Source organism: Castor canadensis, chromosome 5, assembly GCF_047511655.1.
Source record: "Castor canadensis chromosome 5, mCasCan1.hap1v2, whole genome shotgun sequence".
NCBI classification, from domain to species: domain Eukaryota; kingdom Metazoa; phylum Chordata; class Mammalia; order Rodentia; family Castoridae; genus Castor; species Castor canadensis.
In genome coordinates this window covers 100,859,462-100,884,625 of record NC_133390.1, presented here as the reverse complement: position 1 = coordinate 100,884,625, position 25,164 = coordinate 100,859,462, and the positions used below count along the sequence as shown (strand labels likewise).

Sequence of the window (25,164 nt, the reverse complement as noted above, 5' to 3'; positions counted from 1 at the left end):
GTTGAAGAATTAGAACAGTAGTTATGAAATATCACTTTTCTGCACTGGAAGTCCATACAACTTCATTGAGGAAAAGCAGACAAACAAGACAGATAACAAACAAGGTGATAGAAAATGAGATTCCATGTAGTATTATGTGCAATGGGATAGATAGCACTTGTGTGAGACGATCTACTACCATTTCTCTGCTTATACAGTTATTCCCTTAATACATAAAGGAAGAAATGTAGTCATGACTTCTATAGATTATTCTGCAGTAAAACATGAAAGGTGCAGGCTTTTCAAAAGCAACCTGTGAAATCTCCACGGATGGGAGGGCTGCTGTGGTAACCCAACTGTCTGCAATGATCTCTACCTCCTGGTTCTTAGACTGTGGTGTACTCCCCTCCTACAGGACCCCAGGGTGGGTCTGTGCAATTAACAGCACACAGCACAAGTGATGGTTATACAAGACTGTGGCTTCTACGTTGGGCTCCTCCTCTCCTGGATCGTTCACTCTGTGGGAAGCCAGCTGCTGTGTCATAAAGGACACGCAGGCAATCTATGGGGGAGGCGCACAGTGAAAAACTCAAGTATCTGGCCAATAGTGAGGAAGAACCTGTGAATCATCTTGGAGTGGATTCCCAGTGAAGATGACAGCCCCTGTTATTGGCATGAATACAACCTTATGAAAAACCCTCACTCAGAACCATTGAGCTGAGTTGCTTCTGGATTCAGGATCTAAAGATCCTGCATGAGATGACAAATGTTAGCATTCTGTTGCTTCAAAATATTTCATTTGGGGGTGATTTGTTATGCAACCATACATATTACAGCTGCCTTTTCAGGAAAAGGCCTTTCTAAGTGGTTGAGATCTGAGGAAAGGCCTGAATTAAGAACAGCTAGTTATTAACAGATCTCAGGGAGGAATATTTGAGACAGAGAAAAATAGTAGGCTTGAAGATCCCGAGAAGGGTGTGAGCTTGGGATGTCCCTGAAACAGCTAAAAGGGCCATGAAGCTAGAATCATGTTAGTGAAGTACAAAAGTAGTAGGAGAAGAGCTAAAATTTCCTGCAAAGAGAGACGAAAGGTAACATTACCTAATTTATATTTTACAAATAATAATCTTTGTAAAATAGGAGGTAAGAGTGGAACAAGAAAACCTAATAGAAGACAAGTGCATTAATTCATTCAAGTGAGTTTGCTGTCATCTCTCCTAACTTAGATTGTTACTTTTAATCTTTATTAATAATCTTTAAATATTATTAAGTTATAATAGTTTTACAAATTAAAATATTATGCCTTGGTAAGATGCAGGATATACCTGTATTTAAAAAGCAGAGTGAACATAACTGTATGAAAAACGTATTCATGTAGCCTACACCATCACAATAGGTTCTTGTTTTTGAGTGACTCAGTAAATGCCAAAATAGACTTAGTGTGGACAAAATGTTACCAATTGAGATATAACTCAGAATTCAAAAGTATTTGTAAGTGTAGTAGTTAAAAATTATCTTGTTATTAAAATGCTATTGAGCCTTCCTTTTGTAAGATAATTAAGTAGTCAGAAGTGTTTGTTTTGGTGCCTGTTTTGATTGGTGCCAACCAGACTGCTAAAATAAGCATTTAAGCAAAAACTAGTAAAGTTAAAAAAAATAATAAAGTTTAAGTAACAAAACAGAAATGAGGAGGACCAAAATTAAAGCCAGATTTTCTTTGCACATGAACATATTTCCAAAGGAATGAAGTTAGGCGAAAAGTATTTAAGCTAGAGAATGAATATACTGGTAATTGGTGGAGTATTCAATGGGTTCAAAAAGCATTTACAGTTTCATTTATTAAGGCTTAACAAGAATCTACATGTCCTCACTCAGAAAATTTTCTAAGCCAGCACTGTTCACAGAAAGTATATTTAAAAAGCCTGCTTCTTCTCATTGCTTCTACTATATGTACAAAAAGCATGTCAGGATGACTCAGAAAATTTCAAATCAAGTCTATATTTGCCCACTCAGAGACCAGCTTTCAGCTCCTGACATTCCTAGACTGGGACAAGAAAAAAAAATCTAAAAGTAAAAATAAGGGCTGGGGGTATGCAGGAAGTGGTAGAGCACCTACCTGGCAAACTTGAGGCCCCAAATTTAAATCTCACCACTGCCAAAAAAGCAAAAAATATGAACAAATTTCCACTAGGATTATTTTACTAAACAAGGCCAATATAATAACTGATTAGTCTTATACATACACACACAGAACACACATACACCATAAATATACTCACACATACATAACAATTGTACTCTACACACACATACATATGTACATATATACACATACACACACCATATATGCATGTACACATTAAATGGACTAGCATAAACATGTAACTTGAAAGACACAAGTATTTTTTAAAAACACTTAAAGTGAGATAAGTTCTTGAAAAAATAAAAAGACAAAGACTCTCCTTCTATGGACTTTCTACAATCTTTTCCCAAGGCCTTGGGTATAAACACTTATAGTTACCATAACAGGTGCTAAAGCTATCAGAAAATACTAATGGCATATTTTTTTCCATTTTAAACAAAAGAATCTAAGTTTATACACATTTCCTTTAAAAGAAAAGCATTACATATGTCCACCAGAAGTTTATATATATTTAAGGTGCCCACAACTATCTATAGGTCTGTGCTTCATCTTGCTCTAGTTTTGTTTTTAACCCACATAGATTACTCTATGAAAATAAGTCCTATGCCTGATCATATCTGCTGCTAAAATCAGCATACAGAGTGTTGAAATACTCATAGTAACAGTGTTCTACTTATTCCATGTCACTAAAAGAAATCATCAGAAAGCCTTTAACAGGCTACTTCATTTACATTCTATTTATTGACAGCAGTACTTAAATATTCAACTTCACACTACCCAAGAGATCTAAGGGCAGTAGGTGCTTCAGGGAAAGCTTGCCGAATGAAAGAACATACTCATTTCCTCTTATGTAGAATTCACGCTTGGTGCCTGTTGATTATAAACTCCTGTAGTTTACCTAGATGTGCACAAACACAATGAAAATGATGTTACTTGGTGCCAACCTTTTTTAACAGTTCACACAAACTCACTGTAAAGTAATTCTGCAAATAAAAATGCTTTTTTCTTTCATTTCTTCCTATAGCTATTTTGAAATTGACTGTGGTAAATGGGGCCCTCAGCCCAGGCCTTCCCTCTTGCTATTGTAATCATACATCCACATCCTGCAGACATTCTGCAGTGCCTATCACTGAGGAGGTATTATTCACCACTCCATCAATGTTGGGTTTGTCTATGTGACTTGTTTGGCTGATGGAATATGAACAGAAGTGACAATGTACACATATCCTCTGGTGTTCCTATCATCTGCCCTGAGAAGATTATCCCAGAATGGAAATCCTTTCAGCTCAAGTTATACATGAGTCATGCAGAGCCCACCTGAAACTCAACAGAAACCTATTGTCCAGGCCCAGGCCTAGGCAAGTCTGGCCCAGCAAAACCCATAAGGGCCAAACCACTGAAAACTACAGACCTGTGAACATGATTCTGTTTGTTTATTTTAAATTTGTTATTCTAAGTCACTCAGATTTTTGAAGCTATTATATAACAAGAGCTAATATATTGACTCTTTGTATCTTTACATGGCTACAAACCATCAATGTTGGCTAAATACACATAACTTTAGTTGTATCAAACTATACCTTCTTGAGATTTATCTATCCTAAACAGCATATATATATAATTTTTTCAAAACTTTTCAAGGTAAAGAATATTTGAAGAAAAAATTGTCCTGAGTCTCGCTGGTGGCAGCCACCTCATTCTAGCGGTCAGACTGAGCCAGAGCCCAGGCCTGGGATCCAGCATCAGTCAACCCCACCACCTCCAGACCATGGGTCCCAGGAAAGTGAGTGAGCTTGGGGACTCTATGACAATGTGTAAGCAGGATCCAAGTGTCCTGCACACCGAGGAGATGTGCTTCCTGAGGGAGAGGGTGGAGAGCATGGGTAGTCAGACACCACCTGCTACTCATAAAACTGAATCAGAAGAAAACATCAGGGAAGAGAAAACAGATAGTAAGAAGATGGAGGCAAACATAAAGACAGACGAGCTATCAAATAAGGAAAGAGGTCTAGAAATTGACAATGAAGATGTTCATTGAACCAGCCACTAATGCCCCCCAAGAAATGGAAGATGAAAAAGTAACCGAGGAGATGGTGGAACAAGCAAGTGCTAAGAAAGGGGCTGCCTTTGTAGCCCCGAATGATGGGGAATTACAGAAAGCCATTGACTTGTTCACAGATGCCATCAAGCTAAATCCTTACTTGGCCCATCTCTATGTCAAGAGAGCCAGTGTCTTCATCAAATTACAGAGGCCTAATGTTGTCATTCCAGATTGTGACAGAACCATTGAAATAAATCCTGACTCAACTCAGCCTTACAAGTAGGGAGGGGAAGCACACAGACTTCTGGGCCACTGGGAAGAAGCAGCCGATCATCTTGCCTTTGCCAGTAACTAGATTATGATGAGATGCTAGTGCAATGCTGAAAGAAGTTCAACCGAGGGCCCAGAAAATTGCTGAACATCGAGAAAAGTACAAGGGAAACGTGAAGAGTGAGAGATTAAAAACAAACAGAAATGCTCGAGAAGAACATGACAGTCCAGAGGAAGGACGAAGCCAGGGGACTATCAGGAGCTCTGTATGGCTCTTTTCCAGGAGGATTTCGAGGGAATGCCTGGAATGGCAATCCCTGGACTCAATGAAATTCTTAGTGAACCATGGTTCTTGCAGCTATGTAGGCTCCAGAAGTTATGGTGGCCCTCCAGGATTTGGCTCAGAACCCAGCAAAGATGGTCAAATACCAGAACAACCCAAAGGTTATGAATCTCATCAGTAAGTTATCAGCCAAATTTGGAGGTCAAAATAATGCCCATCTAACAAAGTCCTTGCTGAAGGAAAAGCAATCTAGGTCACTTAATGGTTGTCACAATAACACAAACCATGTACCTCTGACCTCATTGAGAGAGCTGGGCTGCTTTGAAGTTATTCCCTTCCCCTTGGCACCAAATGCATTTGAAACACTGTATGTGGTTTGCCATTAGGCTATTCATGCAGATAATGTTTTCCTACTAGGAATTACAAACTTTAAATACTTTTTTAAAACTTGAAAATATTTAAAACAAATAGAAGGGTGTTACTTCCTCTATATTATTTACTAATTATTTTGGGTTTTTGTTTCTTTGAATTATCAGGCAAGGAAGATAAACCCAGAAAATGTATTGCTCTAGTGTGAGTGAAATAAAGGATTATTAGTGGGAAGCAAATAAAACTCATTTAAGCAGGTTAAGTTTTGAGTTGGATATATGGTTAGTAAGGCATTTTTGTCTTTTTAAATGCTTTTTTAAAAATGCAGTTAAACTGTTGGGACCACCAGTGTTTCAATATGACCTGGGTAGGGACTCGAAGTAACTGGCAGGCAATGACAGTCTTACAATGTTTTATATGACATATACCCTTGTGTGGATTGAATTTAAATCTTATAGTGTATTGAAGGGATAATTTTTTGTTCTTGTTAGGTTGCAGTGGAGTTGGATTACCTAGTTCTGTTCCTGTCCACTATATCAAATAATTGTTTCATACCATTTCCACAAAAAAAAAAAAAAAGAAAGAAAAAGTTGTTCTGGCAAGAAACGTATTCATTCTATAACTGATCTAATTTCTACAAATAAACTGTAATATGCTGGATACTTTCTATACCTAAAAAACCCAAATGATAATTTTGTAGCCTCAAATGTTTCTACAATTTACCAAGCAGCCCTTCAAGTAAACTGAAAGTAACAAATCTCCCCAAATGTCTGATGTACTCTAGCAGCCATCCCCTCCTCTTTTAGCAGTTTCTGAGTAGCTTCTCTTTAACAATTCACAGATATAACTAACTATTATAATGAGAGGGAGACAGTATGAATTAGTAAAAATCTTGAATTAGAAATTCATCACTAAGTATAAATTATTACTTTTGAATACCAATACTATCATGGGTCTGCCTCAGTTAGGAAACAGAAAACATGCTAATTCTTTGGTATCTTTCCTTTTCATGTTCCTTAGTATTACAGAATATTTTTCTTTTAAAAAGTGAAGTGAGACAGATTTTTGTTTACAACAATATTTTATTAGTTAATTTTTTTCCATCATGATCTAAACTTAAGCCTAACACAAGTTCAATCATCACTAGTTGCAAAAGTAAATTAATGAAATTTTTATGGATCAACTCTCAGAATAGCATGGCCTTTTTGCCTTTTATATATAATACAGCCAAAGTATACTGTGAAACCTTAATGTGTAAATTGATGAACATGAGTTACTATAGGTAATTCTCATTTTAATAATCGTTCACTTCAGCTAGCACATCAGAATTTAAAAATCAAAAACTTGAGCTCAGAAGCAATTGCAAGGCTAGTCCACCCACCCACCCACCAGAGACTTCTATTAACTCCATAACACTCAAGTAACTCAAATGCTCAGTTAGACTAGGAATCTTTTCTGGAAGAGGTAGCATTTCCAAACCTGGAGTTTGTGAACGTGTCTCAGGAAATTAACCTAGTGAAAGGCAATAGCTAGGCCTGCTCTAACTCTCTTTTAAAAAGTAGATTTTTTTAAGTCACCCATTTACTATATAAAATGGAAAAATCATGTTCCAAGTGAGTAAATAGAGAATGGATAAGCCAGCTTATATTGAGACACTTGAGCAATTTATACCTTGACTGAACAATGCCACAAATGCTGGTGTTTTGAGTACTTACATTTTGGTTATTTTTTATTTTTGGATCATATTTTAAAATTTGTACTAATAATAGACCAGTGATTACAGAAGGGATACATGAGGGCACTAAACAGTTATTAGCAGGTGAGCAATAGTAAGATAATAATTTTGCAAATGCACTCAAGTAGTTGGTAAGTTGCATTCTTACTCAAAATAGTCATCAAGCACTCAAGAATCTGCTGGTCCTTAAAAAACAAAAGTCAAAGGAACAAGAGTTTCCCAATGGCAGCAACAGATACACAAACGCCCATCAATGGGAGAGTGATAAACTGTGATCAACTTACACAATGGCATACCAATGAAACATCTTCAACTACCTGTCACACTTTGGACAAATCTCACAATGGTCAGCGAAATAAGCCAAACACAAGAGTATACGTTGTTTTATTTCATTTATTAAAAGTACAAAAACAGCAGAAACCAATCAACAGTGGTTGTTCTCAAGTGTAGAAGACCGGGACTAAAAGGGGGAACAGGAAGCTGCAAAGATGCTGGTTATTGCTATGCATGCTACTCTAGATGCTGGTAACACAGCTGTGTTTATGAAAACTCACTAGGTAGTTTTCATACAGATTTTACACTTTCAGGTATGTAAGTTCAATACATAAAATGTCAAAATCATTTATTTTTTAGAACCTTTTATTGTATAAAATAATTGGTTTCATTATGACACTTTCATAAAATATACTTTGATCTTTTTTTACCCCTCCCCATTACCATCCATGGTCCCTTCCCCTCACCACCCTTTTCCCCCTAATAGTCCTCCATATAGGTTCATGGCATTTTGTTTGTTTTTTACTTTACTTATATTTATGTATCTAGATTCTGCATATGAGAAAAAACATGTGGTATTTGTCTTTACAAATCTGACTTCTTTTGCTTAACATGATGATCTCCAGTTCCATCTATTATCCTAAAAATGACATAATTTCATTCGTCTTACAGCTGAGTAATACTCCACTGTGTATATTTACCACATTTTCTTTAACCATTCGTTGGTTTATGGTCCCTAGGCTGATTTCATAACTTGACTATTGTGAATAGTGCAGCAATAAATTTGAATGTGCAGGTGTCTCTATTGTGCTGACTTACAAGCCTTCGGGTACCACAAAGGGACATGTGGGAGTTCTCTTTTTAGCTTTTTGATGAACTTCATCCCCATAGTGACTATACTAATCTATATTCCCACCAACACTGTATGATGGTTTCTTTTGTACACATCCTTGCCAGCATTTGTTGTTTCTTGCTTTCTTGATGACACCCATTCTAGCTGGGTGTTGAAAAATGAACTACTTTATCAAAGTAAATGTTAGATTTGATTGAGCTACTGCCATAGCCAATATTTTATTTGTAAAGTGTTTAAGTCTTATCTAATCATTTAGAAAAATAAAAACAACAACTAATTTAAGAAAAATATAAAATGAACACATTAGGTCTACTAAAAGACTTCTCTAACTTTATAGCTACAACAAATAGCTACAGAAGCACTTTCATACCATCAAAATTACTTTTACACCACTTTTTAAATATATATTTGTTACAAAATCAAATGCAATGTTATTTTGAGTATGTTAAAGATTATTTTGCTACATAAATAACTCAGTGAAAATAAAATTAATAAAATTAATTCTTACCATATTATTATTACTAGTAAATAGTGCTAAAATTTCTGCTTGTGGTATTAGGGATTGAACCCTTCAGCTTTGCCTTCACCCTTTCTGTTCTGAATCTTGTTTTTGAGACAGCTTCTCCTTAACTTTCCTTGGGCTGGCCCAGAACTGCCTCAACCTCCCAAGTGCTGAGATTACGTGTGTGCCACCTCACCTGGCCATAACATCACTTTTGTGTTTTAGACTATACAAAAATGAGGAAAAACAAATTCCTGTAGGAGAGTGTGGGATTGTGTTATAATAAAAGATTCCTAAGACTTAGAAGAAAAGTTGGGCAACACTTTAACAATGGAGAAAAATATGGCATCACAGAGTTCTTCTGGGAATTCCCAGACTTACTAACCAGAAGCTATGTGGCTTTTATCAGGTCAACACAACAGAGGAAATATCTCTGAAGTGGTTATAATTTTAAAATTTCTATTAGCCACATGTAAAAACATGGCAAGTATATGTGCACTATAATGCATCAATAATATCCTATGTAACACTACAGTTAAATTGAAATGTAATCTCACAAAAACAATAAAGTCACATTTAACAGAAAAATATTCCACACGGTATAGTTTTAAGTTTTAGGTTTAACTTAATTACACTTAACATTAAAAATACTGGGATTCAGTTCCTTGGCCACCACCCTAGCTACATTTCTAATGCTACTGCCACAGGTAAACCAGTGGCTATTGTACTGAACAGCACAGCTGTCAGGCCATTCCATCTTTCTGACATTCACTTTTGTCACTGAGAAACTAAAAAAGTTATTCAAGATACAGAATGACAAATGCAGGTGCTTAAAGCAGCCATGCCAGTTCATGCAAATGCCCAAAGCAGCTACATTTGGAATTTTGGCCAAGGAAGTCCACAGACCCCATTCCAAATGGGCAGCTAGTCACTCACCACACAGGAATGCAAACCCAGGGCTGCAGGATCTTATGACTTTTCCTGTAAAGTTGGAAATCCAGATGTTTATGTTTAAAAAAAAAAAACAACTTTCTTTTTCCATGTAGACACTACTGTGAAATTTTTCAGAGCACTGCATGGGCCAAACCGAAACATATCTATACACTGATACTTGCAACCTGGGCTCTGTTTCTTTCCTATTCTACCAATATGATTTATTAGAAGATGATATAACTGCCACATCTGGAAACTAAAAAACACAGCTGGATAATCAGTTGAGTGATGAGCTTCAAATCCTCTCCTCCCCCTCATGAGGTCAAGGTGAAGTTAAAGATGCATGGCAGCCTGTGGTGAGGTGAATGTTAGCAGGATCTCAACGTGAGCATAAGCCCTGTCTACCAGCCAGGATGCAGAAGAGTTTGAAAAGGAATTATGCTATGGTAAGGGACAGCCTATGCCTCTAATTGCAGATCAAGAAGAATTTACTGGAGACGGAAGGAAAGGATGGTAAAGCTAAGCTCCTCACAGGACTCTCACCCTTATTGCCCTGACACCCAGTCCCTAGGGAGCCTGCCTGGCTCCTCAAGGGCCCGTGAGAGCCAAGAACGAGCAGTGTAAGCATAATACTGACAGTGGGAAGCTGTAGAGGCCAAACATCATCAGTAGCTTGACTAGCCAACAGCATCTTCCATGAACATAGTGAACAGAGATGAAAGGGGTAGAGGGTAGCAGATGAATTCCAAGGGGACCAACTCTCAAAGTCCAGGTAAGTCACTGTAAAGGAATATTCTTAACTGGCTGAATCTAGAAAGGGGAGCAAGCCCTAAGAAGAGGCACAGCTAGAAATTCCATTTTGTGAATGCTGCTAAAATTTCATTTTTAGTTCCAGGGTGAGGGAGCCTTGGAAACAGGACTTTAGCAAAAGCCCTGAGTTAGTAACGTAGCAGCTTGAGTATTAATTCCAAATGTGTCACTGTCCTGCTGCATGATTTCTGTTTTCCTAAATTTAAAATAGTAATAATATAGTATTTTACTTTATAACAGTGTTATTTTCAGATTAAGAATTTGAAAAGTATAAATTTCTTATGTAATTGAAAGTCTTCTTTATTATTTACTAAACAATTACTATTCGCTTCTAGGAATTCCAGTTGTTAAATGCCATGAAAGTCACTAACTAGGATTCTTCTTTGATTGCAGACAGGGAAGGTGGTAAACTGGTTATGGCTTTGGAGAAATAACTATCAACACTGTAGGGCAGTCATGTCTACAGGGTTCATGGCTGGAACCAGAGGAGGTCAAATTCCAAGGTGGACTTGAAAGGACCTCAGAAAGAGGAATTTGCCCTAAAGCAGTGGCTCTTGACCTTTACCAGATCACTGAAGCTTTCAGAATCTTATTAAAGCTAAGGCTTCTTGGGAAAAGGGAGATACACAGAACTGACATATGCTTTCAGGAGGTTCATGGGTCCCTATGAACCCCAAATTGAAAGTGCTACCTTTAAAAAAGAGAAGGTCTTAGGCAATGAGTTGTTGTTATGCAGGAGGGAGAGTTGAGAAAATCTAGAGGCCAAGGGTAAGACCAAAACAGACTTTCTTCATAAAGGCTCAGCCCTTATTCAAAGTATTGCTAGGGTGGGACCCTCAAATGAAGACTTCGTAGAACCTACATGAAGGGTCTCACATGCACTCACAAATACCATCATTCTACCTAACTAGTAGCTATTGCTTCCTTGGACAGTTTCAATAGAAGACGACATCTTCTAGCTTAATCCAGATGGACCCTAGCCAAATTCAGAGAGCAAAAAGAAAATTATATGAGAAAAATACAGCATACAAGCCTCCCTAAGAACCAAACTGCATATTATTAATGCATTATAGAATATGTAGGGAATTTCCCCATTTTTGTTTCTGGAACCAAGGACAGAAAAGAGGTTATATGTCACAGGGGCTTAAGGCATCTTTGTGAATGGCACCATAAGTAGACGTCCCCACCAAAGTACAGTGGCAATGAATATCATGGCAGCAACCTGTTACCTACAAACATAGCAATGGGGTGGGAGGAGAATGGTTGATTCTACAGAAATTCAATAGCAACTTCTCAGTGACAAGGGCAGAACTCTCCTTGATTCTTGAATGGAATATGGCCTCAAAAAATTTTGACAAGATATTCTCTATTTAGTTTTTATCTAATCTCTTAATGGAAATATGTTTTGAGATTGAGGACAATTCAGATATTAAGCTGATAAGAACAGATACAACACTTGATCATAGCCCAAAGGCCAGGACGCAATGAAATATATGTTGGAAAGTTCAATTGAAGTCAAATGGAAAATAGAAATACTTATGTTTAGGAGAACTATGAACTTAGAATTATAACTGTTCAGAACACATTTAATGACTTTTACGTAATATACTCTTACACTCTAATTTTTATTAATATCACACATGATGATTCATATATGGCAAAATTTTTAATTTGACTTTCAAAATAGGGGTGAATGAACAAACTGAAATTATTAGTCATGCCCAGCACACTGGTTCACACCTGTAATCCCAGCTACTTGGGAGCCAGAAATGAGGAGAATAATGGTCTGAGGCTGGTCCCTGGCAAAACCAGAAGATGATACCTGAAAAATAACTAAAGCAATTAAAGACTGGGTGTGTGACTCAAGTGGGAGAGCAACTGCCTACCAAGCTTGAGGCCTTGATTTCAAACCCCAGTACTACAAAAGTGGGGAAACAAAGAAATGATCAGTTGTATAATTATGTTCTTTCTTTAATCAAAGACTGGTACAACTGCAAGACTTGACTCATACAACTCTGAAAAATAATGATCTTCTATCAAATAACAAGCGCTTCGCCAAGGGCTGCAGTCAATAAGGTATACCAGGTGAAGATACTGCATGAATAAACACACTGTACTATTCCCGATTTATGGCCAAAGAATTAGTCACTTCTGTTGCAAGAGAGGAGGGAGAAAGAAAAAGGTAATGGGGTGAACTTGATTACAGAACATTACATGCATGTATGAAAATAGCATAATGAAACCCATTAAAAGTTGTAAAAGAATAAAAAGAGGGGGGGCCTGTGGAGAGGGGGAAAGAAAACAAGAAAGAGTAATAAAGAAGGTGAATTTGGCCAAAGTTCAATACATGCATGCATGGAACTACCACAATGAAACCCCACTGCACAATTAATAAACACTAATAAAAGAAGGAAATGCAGTCACTTGGAGAAGTAGGAAAACTTCACACATTACCAATGGGTTTTGAAATTCCCCCAAGTACGTGATACCTTCCTCCATGGGAGACCCCCTTAGCCTAGTAGCTGGGCTTACACTTCAAAGAATCACAAGGAATTTTAATTTTTCCAAGTCAGATATCAGATAACTTCCCTTTGAAGTACCATGATTTCAAATGCCACTTCTTGTTAATATACTTCACATTTAATGGTAAATCACATTTTAATGTATAGTGAAACATTTTTACAAAAATATTTTCAGTCAGATAATCCAAGAAAATAATTTTGAGCAGAGCCTGGTTCACAGCACGTGCTCAGTGAATGATATGGTGGCTTTGGCAAGGACTAATAATATTCAAACAAGTATTCTCACATCATGGCAATGGTCCCAGTAGTCCCTGGCTTCTGTTATCTACATCCTCAAAAGCACCTTCCCCTGAGAGCAGGCTGAACTTAATGGTTCAATTGTAATAAACAGGGCATGCAGAAATGCTGGGAAATCACTTCCAAGATCAGGTTATTGGAAGACCTACACTATTATTTTGGGTGCCTGCACTCCAAACTCTCTGGGTCTCTTGTTAGAAGACCCACTTCTAACACTTTCACGAGTGAACTCTGAATCCCTCCTTCTACTCTAATCAAGTCTAAGACAACTCCAACCCAGTGAGCAGCTTGACTGCAACCTCCTGCCAGCCCAAGTCTCCCAGAGAAGCCCAGGTTCCTTTCCCGCAGAAGCTGGGAGACAGTGTTTGTTATTCTAAGCCAATTCAGTTTGAGGATAATTTGCTTTGCAGGAAGATAACTAATACATACTTGGAAGTGTAGTGCTTGCTGCCACAAAATCTAAAGGAGGAACAGTTTTGGAATTGTGCACTTGACCTTAAGAAAAGTACCAGGGACGTGTAAGGAGCCAGAAAAACACTGTTTGCAAAAGTGCGGACCTGAAGACTGATGAAAGGACTTAAATGAAAAAGTTTATTGGAAACTAGAAAGCACAGGATGCCAGAAAACTTAGTGATACTCACACTTAATGTGTAGTTGTGTGACCTGCAGTCACTTGCAGTTACATTGGAAGTAAAACTGTATTGAGTGGCCTAGTTAAGGACAGGCCCCCCCCACCAAAAAAAATGGCTTCTTCCCACTGTTTTATAGTAAACACTATAGGAAAAGGGTAACTTAAGGGAATGATGCCTAAACAAAAAGAAGCCAGGACTTCATGGGTTTGAAAATTCTCAGCCTGTCTGGACAGCAGATAATGCTAAATTTAATAACGGTACTTCAGTAAGCAGAAACAGGCAGATCAAGGTTCAAGGTCAGTCCAAAAGTAAGGAAGACCCTATCTCAAAAACAAGCCAGGTGTGGTGGGTCATACCTATAATCCCAGTTACTTAGGAGGCAGAAGTAGGAGGATCTTGGTCTAAGACCAGCAGGATCTATCTGAAAAAAACCTAAAAACAAAAGTACTGGGAATGTGGCTTAAGTGAAAATGGTAGAGTGTTTGCCTAAGTGTGAAGCCCTGAGTTGACACGCAAGACCTCAAATAACAAACAAACAAAAAAGGCCCAAGCATTACTTCCAGAAAACATGCGCTACCAGGCTACTAAGACCTTACCAGGAAAACACGATGTAAAGACAAAAGCTAAGGGCGTGGCTGTAAAATCTTTTTATGAAGACCTTGCAACAATGAAAAGGGCTATCTCGCACACTTACCATTCAGTCATCTAACAGGACCTCCTCCCAGAATCAAAGATGCCCTCAGCAAACTGAGGGCTCTGCCTCACCTGCCCCACTGGAAGCACAAAGTAGAAAAGGATTTAGCTTGGAAAGAAGTATGGGTGCAGCTTTTCGCTCATGAAGAAAATTCCAAGAAGTCTCCCGGCAGACCCTCAAATGTTTTGGGAGGATTGTATCAAGAGAAACACTGCCATTTTGAATTGAAAAAGACAGAGATAATACTAAGTAAAAAGAGTCCCTAAGTCCCCAAAATTCCACTGACAGGAGCAGGCTGAAGAAAACACTCTGGGGCAAGCATGTGCATCCTTTCACTAAAGAAAGTATCGCCCAAAGATAAGAACCAAGAGCCCCAGAGGACGGTCAGGGCTGTAAATACACCCACAACTCCAGACCTAACTATGGAGCATTTGCCAACTTGGATATCAGAACTACTATGGACCAGTGACTCAAATACCTCCCATTTTCTGGCTCTTTTGAATAGGAGTATCTAGATATCTCATGCCTGCCCCACCACTGTATGTTAACAGCGTTAAAAGTATAATTTGGGTTTTTAGTTTTACAGATCTACAGATGAGAAGGAACTGTTTTTGAAGAGTTATACATAAGGAACTGTACCCAAGCAGTCTCACCTGGATCAAATTTGGATGACTTCTGAATTTTAAGCAGAAACTCACCTATGCAGTAAAGAGGATTTATTTTTCATGTTCTATAAAAGCGATGCTTGACATCAGTACTATTTAACTTGTTTTAGATTATCCAAACCTTTAATTAGAATATTAAGTCCTTTTAAAAATCCCTCTCAGAATTTCTTTAAAAGTTCAGATACTGACACAGTATGGCAGAAACTATACATTTATAACATTAAATCTCACTTATAAAATTTGATGAATTGCTGTACTCAAACAAAACTGAGTAACCAAATAATTATCAGCTGTGCAATAATACTTTTAATATTTGTTTTACATTATACCTATTGTCAAGAACACATAAATAATGTCAAAGCTCTCTTTAGTATCTTTATTTGCAAACTACTTTATCATTCACAACAAAAATTCCAATTAAAGACATTTTAAATGAAATATGAAGTAGAAAATGCTTGTATCTTCTAAATTCATTTATTCCCAAAGGAAAGCAAAGAGAATCACCTGAATGTTCTATAATGTCCATCCTTCAGAATGATAGCACATGTTTTACTATTCTATTCACTATCTATCATATTGTGGCATTTTATATATGAAAAATAGTTAAACCAATTTCTTTTTAAATGTCAGGCTATTGAAGAGACCAATTTATTTCACAGTCATGTCCCTCCACATTCCTACTTAGTGAAGCTTATCAGTGAGTGAATGGGAATGACTGACAGGCGTGTCTTCAGTATAAACACTCACGGGCCAATGACAACAAGGAACACAAATACTCCACTCAGAAATTCCATTCCCAAATTTTAAACAATTCCATTGTTTAGAAATAGTAATACCTTCTGATAGGGGGAGAGTAAAATAAGGAAATTAAGAAGGTGAATATGGTTGGTGTACTCTCTATACAAGAATGAATATAGAATTTTTACACTGGTTGAAACTACTATAAGAAAGGGACTAAAGTAGAAAGAAGAAAAATGAGGAGATGAACCAATTTGGGCTATAATACATATATACATGGAAATGTCACAAGGAAACTCCCTTGTGGCTATCTTAGACAAAAAAAAAATGTCTTTTTTTTTCATTTTTCTTCTATAAAATCAGGTAATAGGAGGGCAGAACATGTCCTGGGGTTGTGGCAGTGGTTGGTGACTGTGGGAGAGGAGAAGGGTGGGGAAAGGGTTTGGGAGGGCGAATATGGCTCAAGTACTGTGTACACATGTAAGTAAATGTAAAAATGATACCTGTTGAAACTGTTCCAGGAGTGGGGAAAGAGGAGATAAAGAATGGTGGGTACAGCAGGTGAATTCAGGTATAATATATTTGATACGTTGTAGCAACTTTCATAAATGCCACAATGTACCCCCACCAACCACAACAATAAGATAAATAAATAGAACAGCAATCCCTATTTCTGTTCAACCTGAGAAAAGAGCAGTGTGGTCCACAGGGGAGCAGAACACTACTACTTAGCAATGGAAACCAGAATATGTGGGCTCTGGGTTTGGCTTAGGACACAAAGGGAGTGATTTGCCCATCTCAGAATTCAGGAAATTAGCTGTAAAATTCTGTGTTTGGATCAGATTTGATCAGTTAGGTTAATCCTAAACCTCAGGCATGCAGGTACCTCTCACAGTCAGTTCTCACCATACCCATGCAAAAACTGTAAGGTACTAGGTATTATCAAATTATTATTCCCCTAAAATATACTTCTAAAAAGAAAAATTTACACCACTATCTTGTAAATGAAAATTTTGATGTACACTGCATTAATGGATGATAATTAATGGATTATTTAATTTTAAAAAGTATATACCATAAAACTCTAAGTTGTAGCTGGCAGGCTGTTGGTTGCCTGAAGTCTCTTTGAGAAAGCAAGTGAACAGTTGTATAGAGGAGACAGATTCCAGCATCAAATTAAGACTTTAACCTTGACTTGTCAAGAAAGCAATGAAAAAGAACTGTTAAGTTTTTCCATTATGTGATCTGATGTTATTTCAGGTAGCATCTGCATCAACTAAAATCAACTGCAGAGCCAACAAAAATCACCTTTCATGGCAGCAGCAAATGCCCTACAACCCCAGCAAAGCCACCTAGATAATCACCTCTTACCTCCTATTCTAAATTTTATCTTGTATTCTCATGTGACCCATCTAACCTACTTTCTCAATGCCATTAATAAGAGGTGCTGTAATAATTTTCACCATGCTGTACCATGGAGAAAAACAGCAAGGAAGTCACATTAGGGGTCTATGCTCAGTTTCATTATACCACATGTTGACACTGGCAAGCTACTTACCTGCTCTAAGCCTCAGACTGCTCATTCACTAAGGTGCTAGTATCACTGATAAATGATAAAATGCAAGTAACATGCTTAGTGTAGTAACTGAACATGGTAGGCACTCAATTAATATTATTAAAAGTAATTTACTCTTCAAATAAATCTTCAAAATATCATCAAAATAACTTTACTGCAAACATTAGTGGCTCAAAAAGCAAATATACTTTATCATTTTTCTTTTACAAAAAATCATATACATATAGCTTTCACTTCTAAACAATGCTATAAAACCATCTAATGGCAAAAGTAGCAAGCACATTTTGTCCTCAGTGATAAAACTGGAACACTTGTCAAAATGAAAAACAGCATGTTTTTCTATTCTATCATGTAAAGTGTTTTCAGGCTCTTTCTTCTCCCAAGTAGGGTCAAAAGGGTAGAGAAGACTGAATGAGAGTGTCTTAAAGCTTCAGCCAAGTTGGGCACTGAAACTTTGAAAGCTCTGAAGCCATCACACTTAGGCCAGTACTATTACCTACTGCATGATGTGACGGGTGGGCAAAATAAAAAGAAGCCAATACTGATCCAGCAACAGCAGCCCTGGTTGCTAATAAACAGTAGGCTATGCTGAATCACTTTAGATATACTATTTGTAATCCATACAAGTGTGCAAGATAGACATCTTTAGCCCCAACTCAAACATGAAGAAGCTGAAATTCAGAGAGGTTACTCTACTGAGAAACACCAGAATGGCATTTGGGCCACATGTGATGTTCTAACCCACTGTCCCTTCACTATTCCCCACTACTTTCTTTCCAGAATGTGGAGAAGAGAACCTAATGCTTTGAAAAGTCACCAACTGATACCAGTCCCTTTTTCTCTTCCTCTCCTCTTCTTGTTTCTCTCCAATCTTTGGTTTTTTGGACCATATCATCTTCAGTCACTCTTTACTTCCCCAACCCCAATTCACTTATTCCTTTGGCAAATGGAATTCAGTCTTGTGCCCTAGACCTACAGGAATCAGCCCTTGCAAAGACATTTAAAAAATAAGAAAAGTAAAGGTAGGTTTCCAACCTACCTGCAACTCACCTAAAGGTTCCCCCCCATAATGTACATTTCTCATATATTGTTAACCAATTTTTACTTTTTACAGAATTGGCATGTTCCACTTCACATGAATGAAGAAGGTAAGCATAAGTATGGAATTGGTTATGGATTCTCACATATATCATATACATTTAACAGAAGACTTTTCTGAGTCAGAGTTTCAAGAAGTGTATAGACACCTTTATCTTTAAATCAATAAATAAATTCACATATAGAAAAACTACTGAACTACTTACTAGTAGTTTCAAAAACAACAGCTCAATAAATACCTCCTTCTAACTGTAAGATGTACTTCAGTGAGGATGCCTATTTAATAGAAAATGTCTAACTGGTGTTTTTAAAGTCTTCACTTTGCACTTGAAAATGACCATCTATACCACACATTGCCTATGCTCAAAGTCTGTGAACCTCCTGTTGCACATGAGCGTCCCCAGCAGTCCAAATACAAGCTTCACACTTGTTACCACTGTATACCAGCTAACACTATTGATTCGCATGATGAACTGTTATCCTCACTATCACATATGAAGAAACTAAGTCACAGAAAGTTTACTAATTTGCCCAAGATCACACAGCAGGTAAAAAGGATAACAGAAAATTAAATTCAAGTGCTCTGACTCCTGAGCCCACATCCATGAATACTACTCTGCCCAAATACATAAGCACAGCCATAGGCAGAGAAAATACTACACTAGTACACCTACTATTTATTTGCACATACTATATGCCAGGCACCAAGAAGCTAGGGATGAAGGAATTTTAAAAAGCCTGGACCTGAACTAAAGGACACTTTTCTTTCATGAAAGCAGATTTAGGGGATGTGGAACATGAAGAGGTAATGAATTACCATATATCTTCATGCTTAGGCTACTGAGCTATGTTAGGGGAGCCCACCACAAAAGAAAACACACTTAAATGTAACTGTGACTCTTAGAAGCACCAAACTTTTTCTTTTAAACAGTTACAATGTACTTCCCTGAAATAGGAGTATCTAAAACATTATATAAACCCTTCTCAAGATTTCTGGTCATCACTGGAAAGACAGGAGGAATTACAGTACTGTAATACAGTGTTTTAGGAATGTGGGACTCTGCTTATATACCAACTAAATGCCTTTTAAAAGTTTAAATAGTTACATGTTTCTTCCAGACCTTATTGCTCATGGTTATTGCCATAGAAGTTTCACCCACTCCTAATCTGATTTGATCCAGAAGAAGGTTAATCAGTAACTATACTCTAATTCTTCCTTTAAAATGTCACAGAATATCCCTTCTCCAGAGTAAAGTACACTAGATATATTTTCCTTAGAAGCAATAAAAGGAGGTGGCTAACTATTTTTTAAAAATTGGCCATTTCAAACTTTTACCCAGGACACACCTGGGAAGAGAAAAAGGGATGAGCTATCTTACCTCAAACAGGAACTCTGGTAATAATAAATAACCACCAATTTTTAACAAGCAGTTCCTACTACGTGCCAAGGTAATTGCTAAGAGTTCCATGGGCATTACATTGTTTAAACCTCATAATATCCCTACAAATGAGTCATTCTAATTTCTATCTTATAAACAAGAAAAATGAGGCCCAAGTTCACACACACAAAAGAAGGAGAACTAGAAACTGAATCATAATCCAGAAACCAATCTGCTTTTAATCACATGGTCAGAATAAGAGTTACAAAGTTTCTGGGGTCAAACAAGTAAGGCAAAGGTGTGAAGCGGCTCAGTTTTAAGATTATACAGCTGTGGTTCTCAACTATGAATGCACAGTGAATCACTTAGGAAGCTTAAAGTCTATGGAGGCCTGGATTCCATCCCCATCGATTGTGATTTAGTTAGTCTGGGAGCCGGTAGATGACATAATGGATAGTCCACTCTGAGAAGCACTGCTTATGGAACAGAGATTGGTGCATGGCACACTTGAAAGCAATGGAAAAAATTAAATATTAAGTAAACCTTGTGTTGGTCAAAGGTTGTTACTGCCTCTGCCACTAGAATGTGACCTCTGCCTTACTCTTCGGTATAATTAAGGTGCCAATGTGGGAGCTAGACACATTGACAATAGATAGATAGATAGGCAGATGACACAGAAATAGATTTTAGTGGAGGGGTTTGTCTGATCTCTGAGCTTTCCCCCGCATCACCCCCCTCCAGCTCCTATTTATGGAATGATCTATAACAAAATGCAGTTGGGATTATAAGTAACCTACTTTCAAAGGACTCTCTCGAGTATATATAGAGTATAGCCTATTCTTCAATTGCCTATGACCTAAATATGCTCGCTTAACAAATGTATACAATCAGATTATAGAGCCAAACTAAACTTTTTTTAAGAGTCATATTTTAAAAGAAGACCATTCATAATCAATTCTGATCTTAATCCAAGCCAGGTAAGAGATCCCACCCAATTAAACAAGTCTGAAGAATATAGTCTGATGTCCAAAAACCCCATCTATGCAGGTGGTACCTAGCACTTCTGAGTCGAATTCCATTTATCAGTGGAAAAGGAAAGCAAAAGCTGCATGCCATCAGAAAATGTTCATTAAATGGCCTACACATATGAAATAAATTCAAAATAAATGTCACTGAAATCAAAAGTAAACCCATTTCAAAAGAAGAAACTTTAACCTGCTTGTGAAATAATTCTTCCTGCATAATACGTTATGTTACAGCACCACAATCCAAGAGGAAGTAGTGAAAGAATACATTAAGAAATGGACTTTAGGCCACCCATTCAAACTAGGAGGGAACATTTTCATCTCTTGCTACAAAGCAAAGAGTGTATATTTTAACGATCCTGTGTTATCAGTTGCCACTCCTCTCCCTCAGTATCAGCAGTAAAAGAAGACAAATTAAAGGAGAAAAGAAATTGAGGTCGATGTTCAAAATGGAATACTGCAAATAAAGACCACAAATCAGAAATCCGGGCCTTGGTCCACAAGTCCCAGCACTGGCAGTTGAGATAAGGGAACTACTTGGATAAAATATTTTGTTGTTGTTTGTTTTGATTTTCAAAACAGCAGAGACACAGAAGCAAAGTCTAACAAGCATACTAATCCTGCTTTTAATTCAGACTTGATTCTCTCACCATGATTCAGAATGACTTTTCTTTGTTTTTTGGATAAGTATGTACTGGTTCTCCTTACGAGTATCAGGCACTAGACATCACTGAGGATGTAATGGTGAAAATTAAGGCTCCACCTTGATGGGTCTTCAAACTGAGAAACCAAGGCTTGCAACCTCATGCAATCTACTATACCTGATCCTTCTGTCCACATTTGTGAAAATTCAGTCCTCTTATGGTACTACTGCAAGTTTTTTCCCTTGGTCTAAATGTACTGAAGTTCCTAGGGAAGCTGCTGATAACTTCAACCTAAGTAGGTCAATATCCACCCTTCTCATACCAACAATGCATAATGGGTATATTTCAACATGTTTAGAGAATTTTTTAACCTAAGAGTATATGAAAACTGGTTTTCCTTTTGAACTAAGCCCAGCCACATGCTTTCATTGCCTGTGGCTATATGCAGCCCAAGTAAACTAAAAATACTACCCTTTCTTCCAAACTGGAAAGAACAAGACCAAGCAATCAGTCGCCTATCATTTTTTTTCTCATCTTAAATTTTTTACTAGAAAACACTCAGAATAGCTGGAAAGGCATCTGTTTCATGTTTGTATACACATCCACAGACAGAAACTCCCCTCCAGCTTGTATCGCCTAGCAATATAAAATAAGCTAAATTTGCATTATCAGCAAAGACTGTTGGGATCTCACTACTTATTTTTATTTACTTATTTATTTACTTTATTTATTTATTTTTGGAGAGAGAGCTGCATAGGTGTTGAAAACAAAACACAAGTACAGGTAAAAGCTTTCCATATAAACAGTGATTATGTCCTTAACAAGACCACATGGTGCTTACACTGCAGTCATGTATCATTTATGTTTCAGAAATTTACCTTAAATGTGATTCTAGAATGGAAAGATGCAAGCTTTAAGTCTTTGAACAGGTCTTAACACAAGTTGTGTTTGGTGCTTCTGGCAAACCGAAAATTATTTTTTTCCCTTTGACTTTCCAACGCTAATTGTAAAATACACACGTGTGCACGTGCACACACAGGGTTCTGTGATGAACTAAATAAAAGCTACTAGGGAAGATAAACCTTTTTTTAAAAAACATACCTGCAGGATGGTGAGCAGTCAAGTAATGTGGACTTTTTCAGTACACCCGACATCTCTCAAGTCACCCTATTAAACTAAACAGCAGGTCTAAGCTTCATTCGATTGGGTCATTCGATTGGGGAGGTGCTAGATCATACCTTAGTTTTTCCTGGAAAAATAGCACTATTTGAGAAATCTCTGCCTAACTCCTCATTTCTTAGGCAACTGTTAAAGTCTACTGCAAAGTAAGTATCCGAGAAACCACAGAACTATGGTCCTCAGGGATGGGCTGGCCTAAGCGGTGGGGGAGCTGCCGGTTTGCAGGCATTGTAACTGGGCCTTTGACAAGTGTCTGGTGAGGGACTCCGCACTCACCCATCCACTCGCCGGCCTACGCATCCACCCACCCACTCACCCACCAACCAAACGCCTGGCAGGAAAATGGGCTGGCGCTTATGAATTTCAAACATATCGGCTGGGAGGAAGCAAGAGGATGGGATACCATCTCCCCAGGCCTTTTAGGGGTCCTGCAGCTCTGGACCACTCCCTCTGATGTCTTTGAAGGTGAGAGGTGACACGCGAAGTGCCAAACTGCTCTCCACAGCAACTTTTCCGGCCAGAGCAGAGGCGCGGGGCAAAGTTGGCCCCGGGCCGCGCGCGTCGCACGAACTGTACCTTGTAACTGGGCGGAGAGGGACTCCTGGTGCTGCTGGTACTTGAGCGCCACCGCCTCGGCTTTCCGCAGCTGCGTCTGCAGCTCGTAGTGGAGCATCGCGCCGTAGAGAAAGCCGAACACCACGGTCAGCAGCAGCAGTGTCTGGAAGATCCGCTTCTGTTTTCGGGAGCACATCCCGTTTCCCATAGTCCCGTCTGGACCCCGCGCTGCGGCAGCCCGCGGGCTCCCCGGCTCCCCGGCTCAGCCCGAGAGTGAGCCTCAGCAGCGGCCACCGCAGGAGGTGGCCGGACGCTGCATGAGGAGGAGAAGCGAGACACAAAAGCGGGGCCGGAGGGGAAGTGGCGCCCGCTCAGCCCCCGCGCACCGCGGGGCGCGCAGCCATCCACGCCGCCAAACTTCTGCAAGGCTTGTCCCCAGCGAGTGGCCGAGCCCGGGAGGGGGCCCTCCGCATACTTCAGAAGTGGCCGGTCCCCTGACGCTGCCGGCCTTTTTCCTCCTCCCCACTTTTTGGCCCGGCTTTCCCAGCGGTTCTCAGAGTCCCGCCCCGGCCGCTCCCCGCCCCCTCGCGCCGGCTCCCACTGCACGACTTTGATGTCACCTAAAGGACGGGGTGCGCGCCCAACAAAGAGACCCAGCTCCGGGCGGCGCCCCACCAACGGCCGGCCGGTGGGTGAGGAGGTGGGGGCGAGCTGCCCTGCCCCGGTCAGCGGGACGGCAGGCCGGTGTCACTGACCGGGCTGCTCCAGTCTCGTCCGCCGCCACCTCCCACCCAACTTACGTGTCACCCACGGCCCCGCTATTCTGGCCAACGGGATTCCGGGAGGAAGTCCCACTCGGGCTCCCCGCTCATTGGGCCCGTGCGAGCCGCCGCTCCCTCCTTTAGGGGAGGCAATGCCAGGCTCGATTGGACGCCCGCGTTGTCCGTCCGACCCCGGGCCGCGCCCTCCCTCCCGGCTCGCGGCTGGCCAGGGGCTCCGTGGGCCGAGCGGCAGCCTGGCGCCCGGCTGCGCCCACGTGGAGCCCGGGTGGGTGGGGAGACGCCAAGAGCAGGGGGCGGGGAACTCAGGGAGGATGGGGGACGTGTCCCGGCCTGAAGCAGGGTAATGATGGGTGTGTGTGTGCGTATGTGTGCGCACTTGGAACGCACGTGGAGAGGGGTACAGTATATCTACATAGCAAGGAATGGATGGGAAGCAGCAACTCGTACTGTCTGCCCTTTCCCTGTTCTGTAGACTGATGGGTGAACGCACTGAGCTCCTCCTAGGTAGTGGAACAGAAGATGTCCTGCGGACTGAATCTTGCCCCCAACCAGCTATGCCAGCCTGGATGCATGCTTGCACACAGATGGCAGAACGCGAGCTGAGAGACTTGAGGCATGCTAGACTTACCCCTCAGCTGTCCACGTGGGGTGGAGAAATCAGTTTGCTGTTGGCAGAGGGAAAGAAATGATCTCATATGTTTCCCCTGGCTGCAAATAGAATAATTTAAAAACAAATCTTACAGTCTGAAATGAGTATGCATTCATTTTTGTCATGTGTGTTTGTTTTACTGGTGGCAAAAATACATCAGTTACATTTCTAAATTACATTTTAAAGGCCAACAAAGGTTCCTTATGTAAGAGAAAAAACAAGCAAAACAAATATAATAACTCCAAACGTCTTCAGAATAAATTGTAGTGCATTTGTTACTTCTATGTACTTGAGAGGGAAAATTGAAGTTATACATAAATGATAACTTTGTTTGGGCTCTTGACCTGAATTTTAAGGGAAGAAAACTATTTCTCAAATGCTTCAGTTGTGTGGTGACATTTACTACATTCTGTGTGATTGTTACAATATTCTAACTGGATTTTAGTCATCACCATCAACACTGGGCAGTGAGTGCTCAAGATGAAGGCCATCTGCTTATCCAAATACAACCTTAGAGCAGCCCTGGTGCTGAATATTT

General features: G+C 39.3%; 1 protein-coding gene and 2 pseudogenes across 4 annotated transcripts in view; 1 reads left to right on the top strand and 2 right to left on the bottom strand.

The window, feature by feature from the left end:
- Window positions 1-24,120, bottom strand: part of Golim4 (golgi integral membrane protein 4) — an 86,091-nt gene extending 61,971 nt beyond the window's left edge. The window contains exon 1 of one of the 4 annotated variants that reach the window (XM_074073841.1): window positions 23,217-24,120. In XM_074073841.1, the coding sequence (XP_073929942.1) occupies window positions 23,217-23,403 (187 nt within the window). In that variant the 5' untranslated portion in view covers window positions 23,404-24,120. The remainder of the gene's footprint in view (window positions 1-23,216) is intronic. The other 3 variants (XM_074073839.1, XM_074073842.1, XM_074073840.1) reach the window with 3 other exon arrangements.
- LOC109690366 (putative protein FAM10A4) lies at window positions 3,786-4,982 on the top strand (annotated as a pseudogene).
- On the bottom strand, window positions 11,476-11,677 carry LOC141423523 (U2 spliceosomal RNA; annotated as a pseudogene).
- Window positions 24,121-25,164: the final 1,044 nt, after the last annotated feature.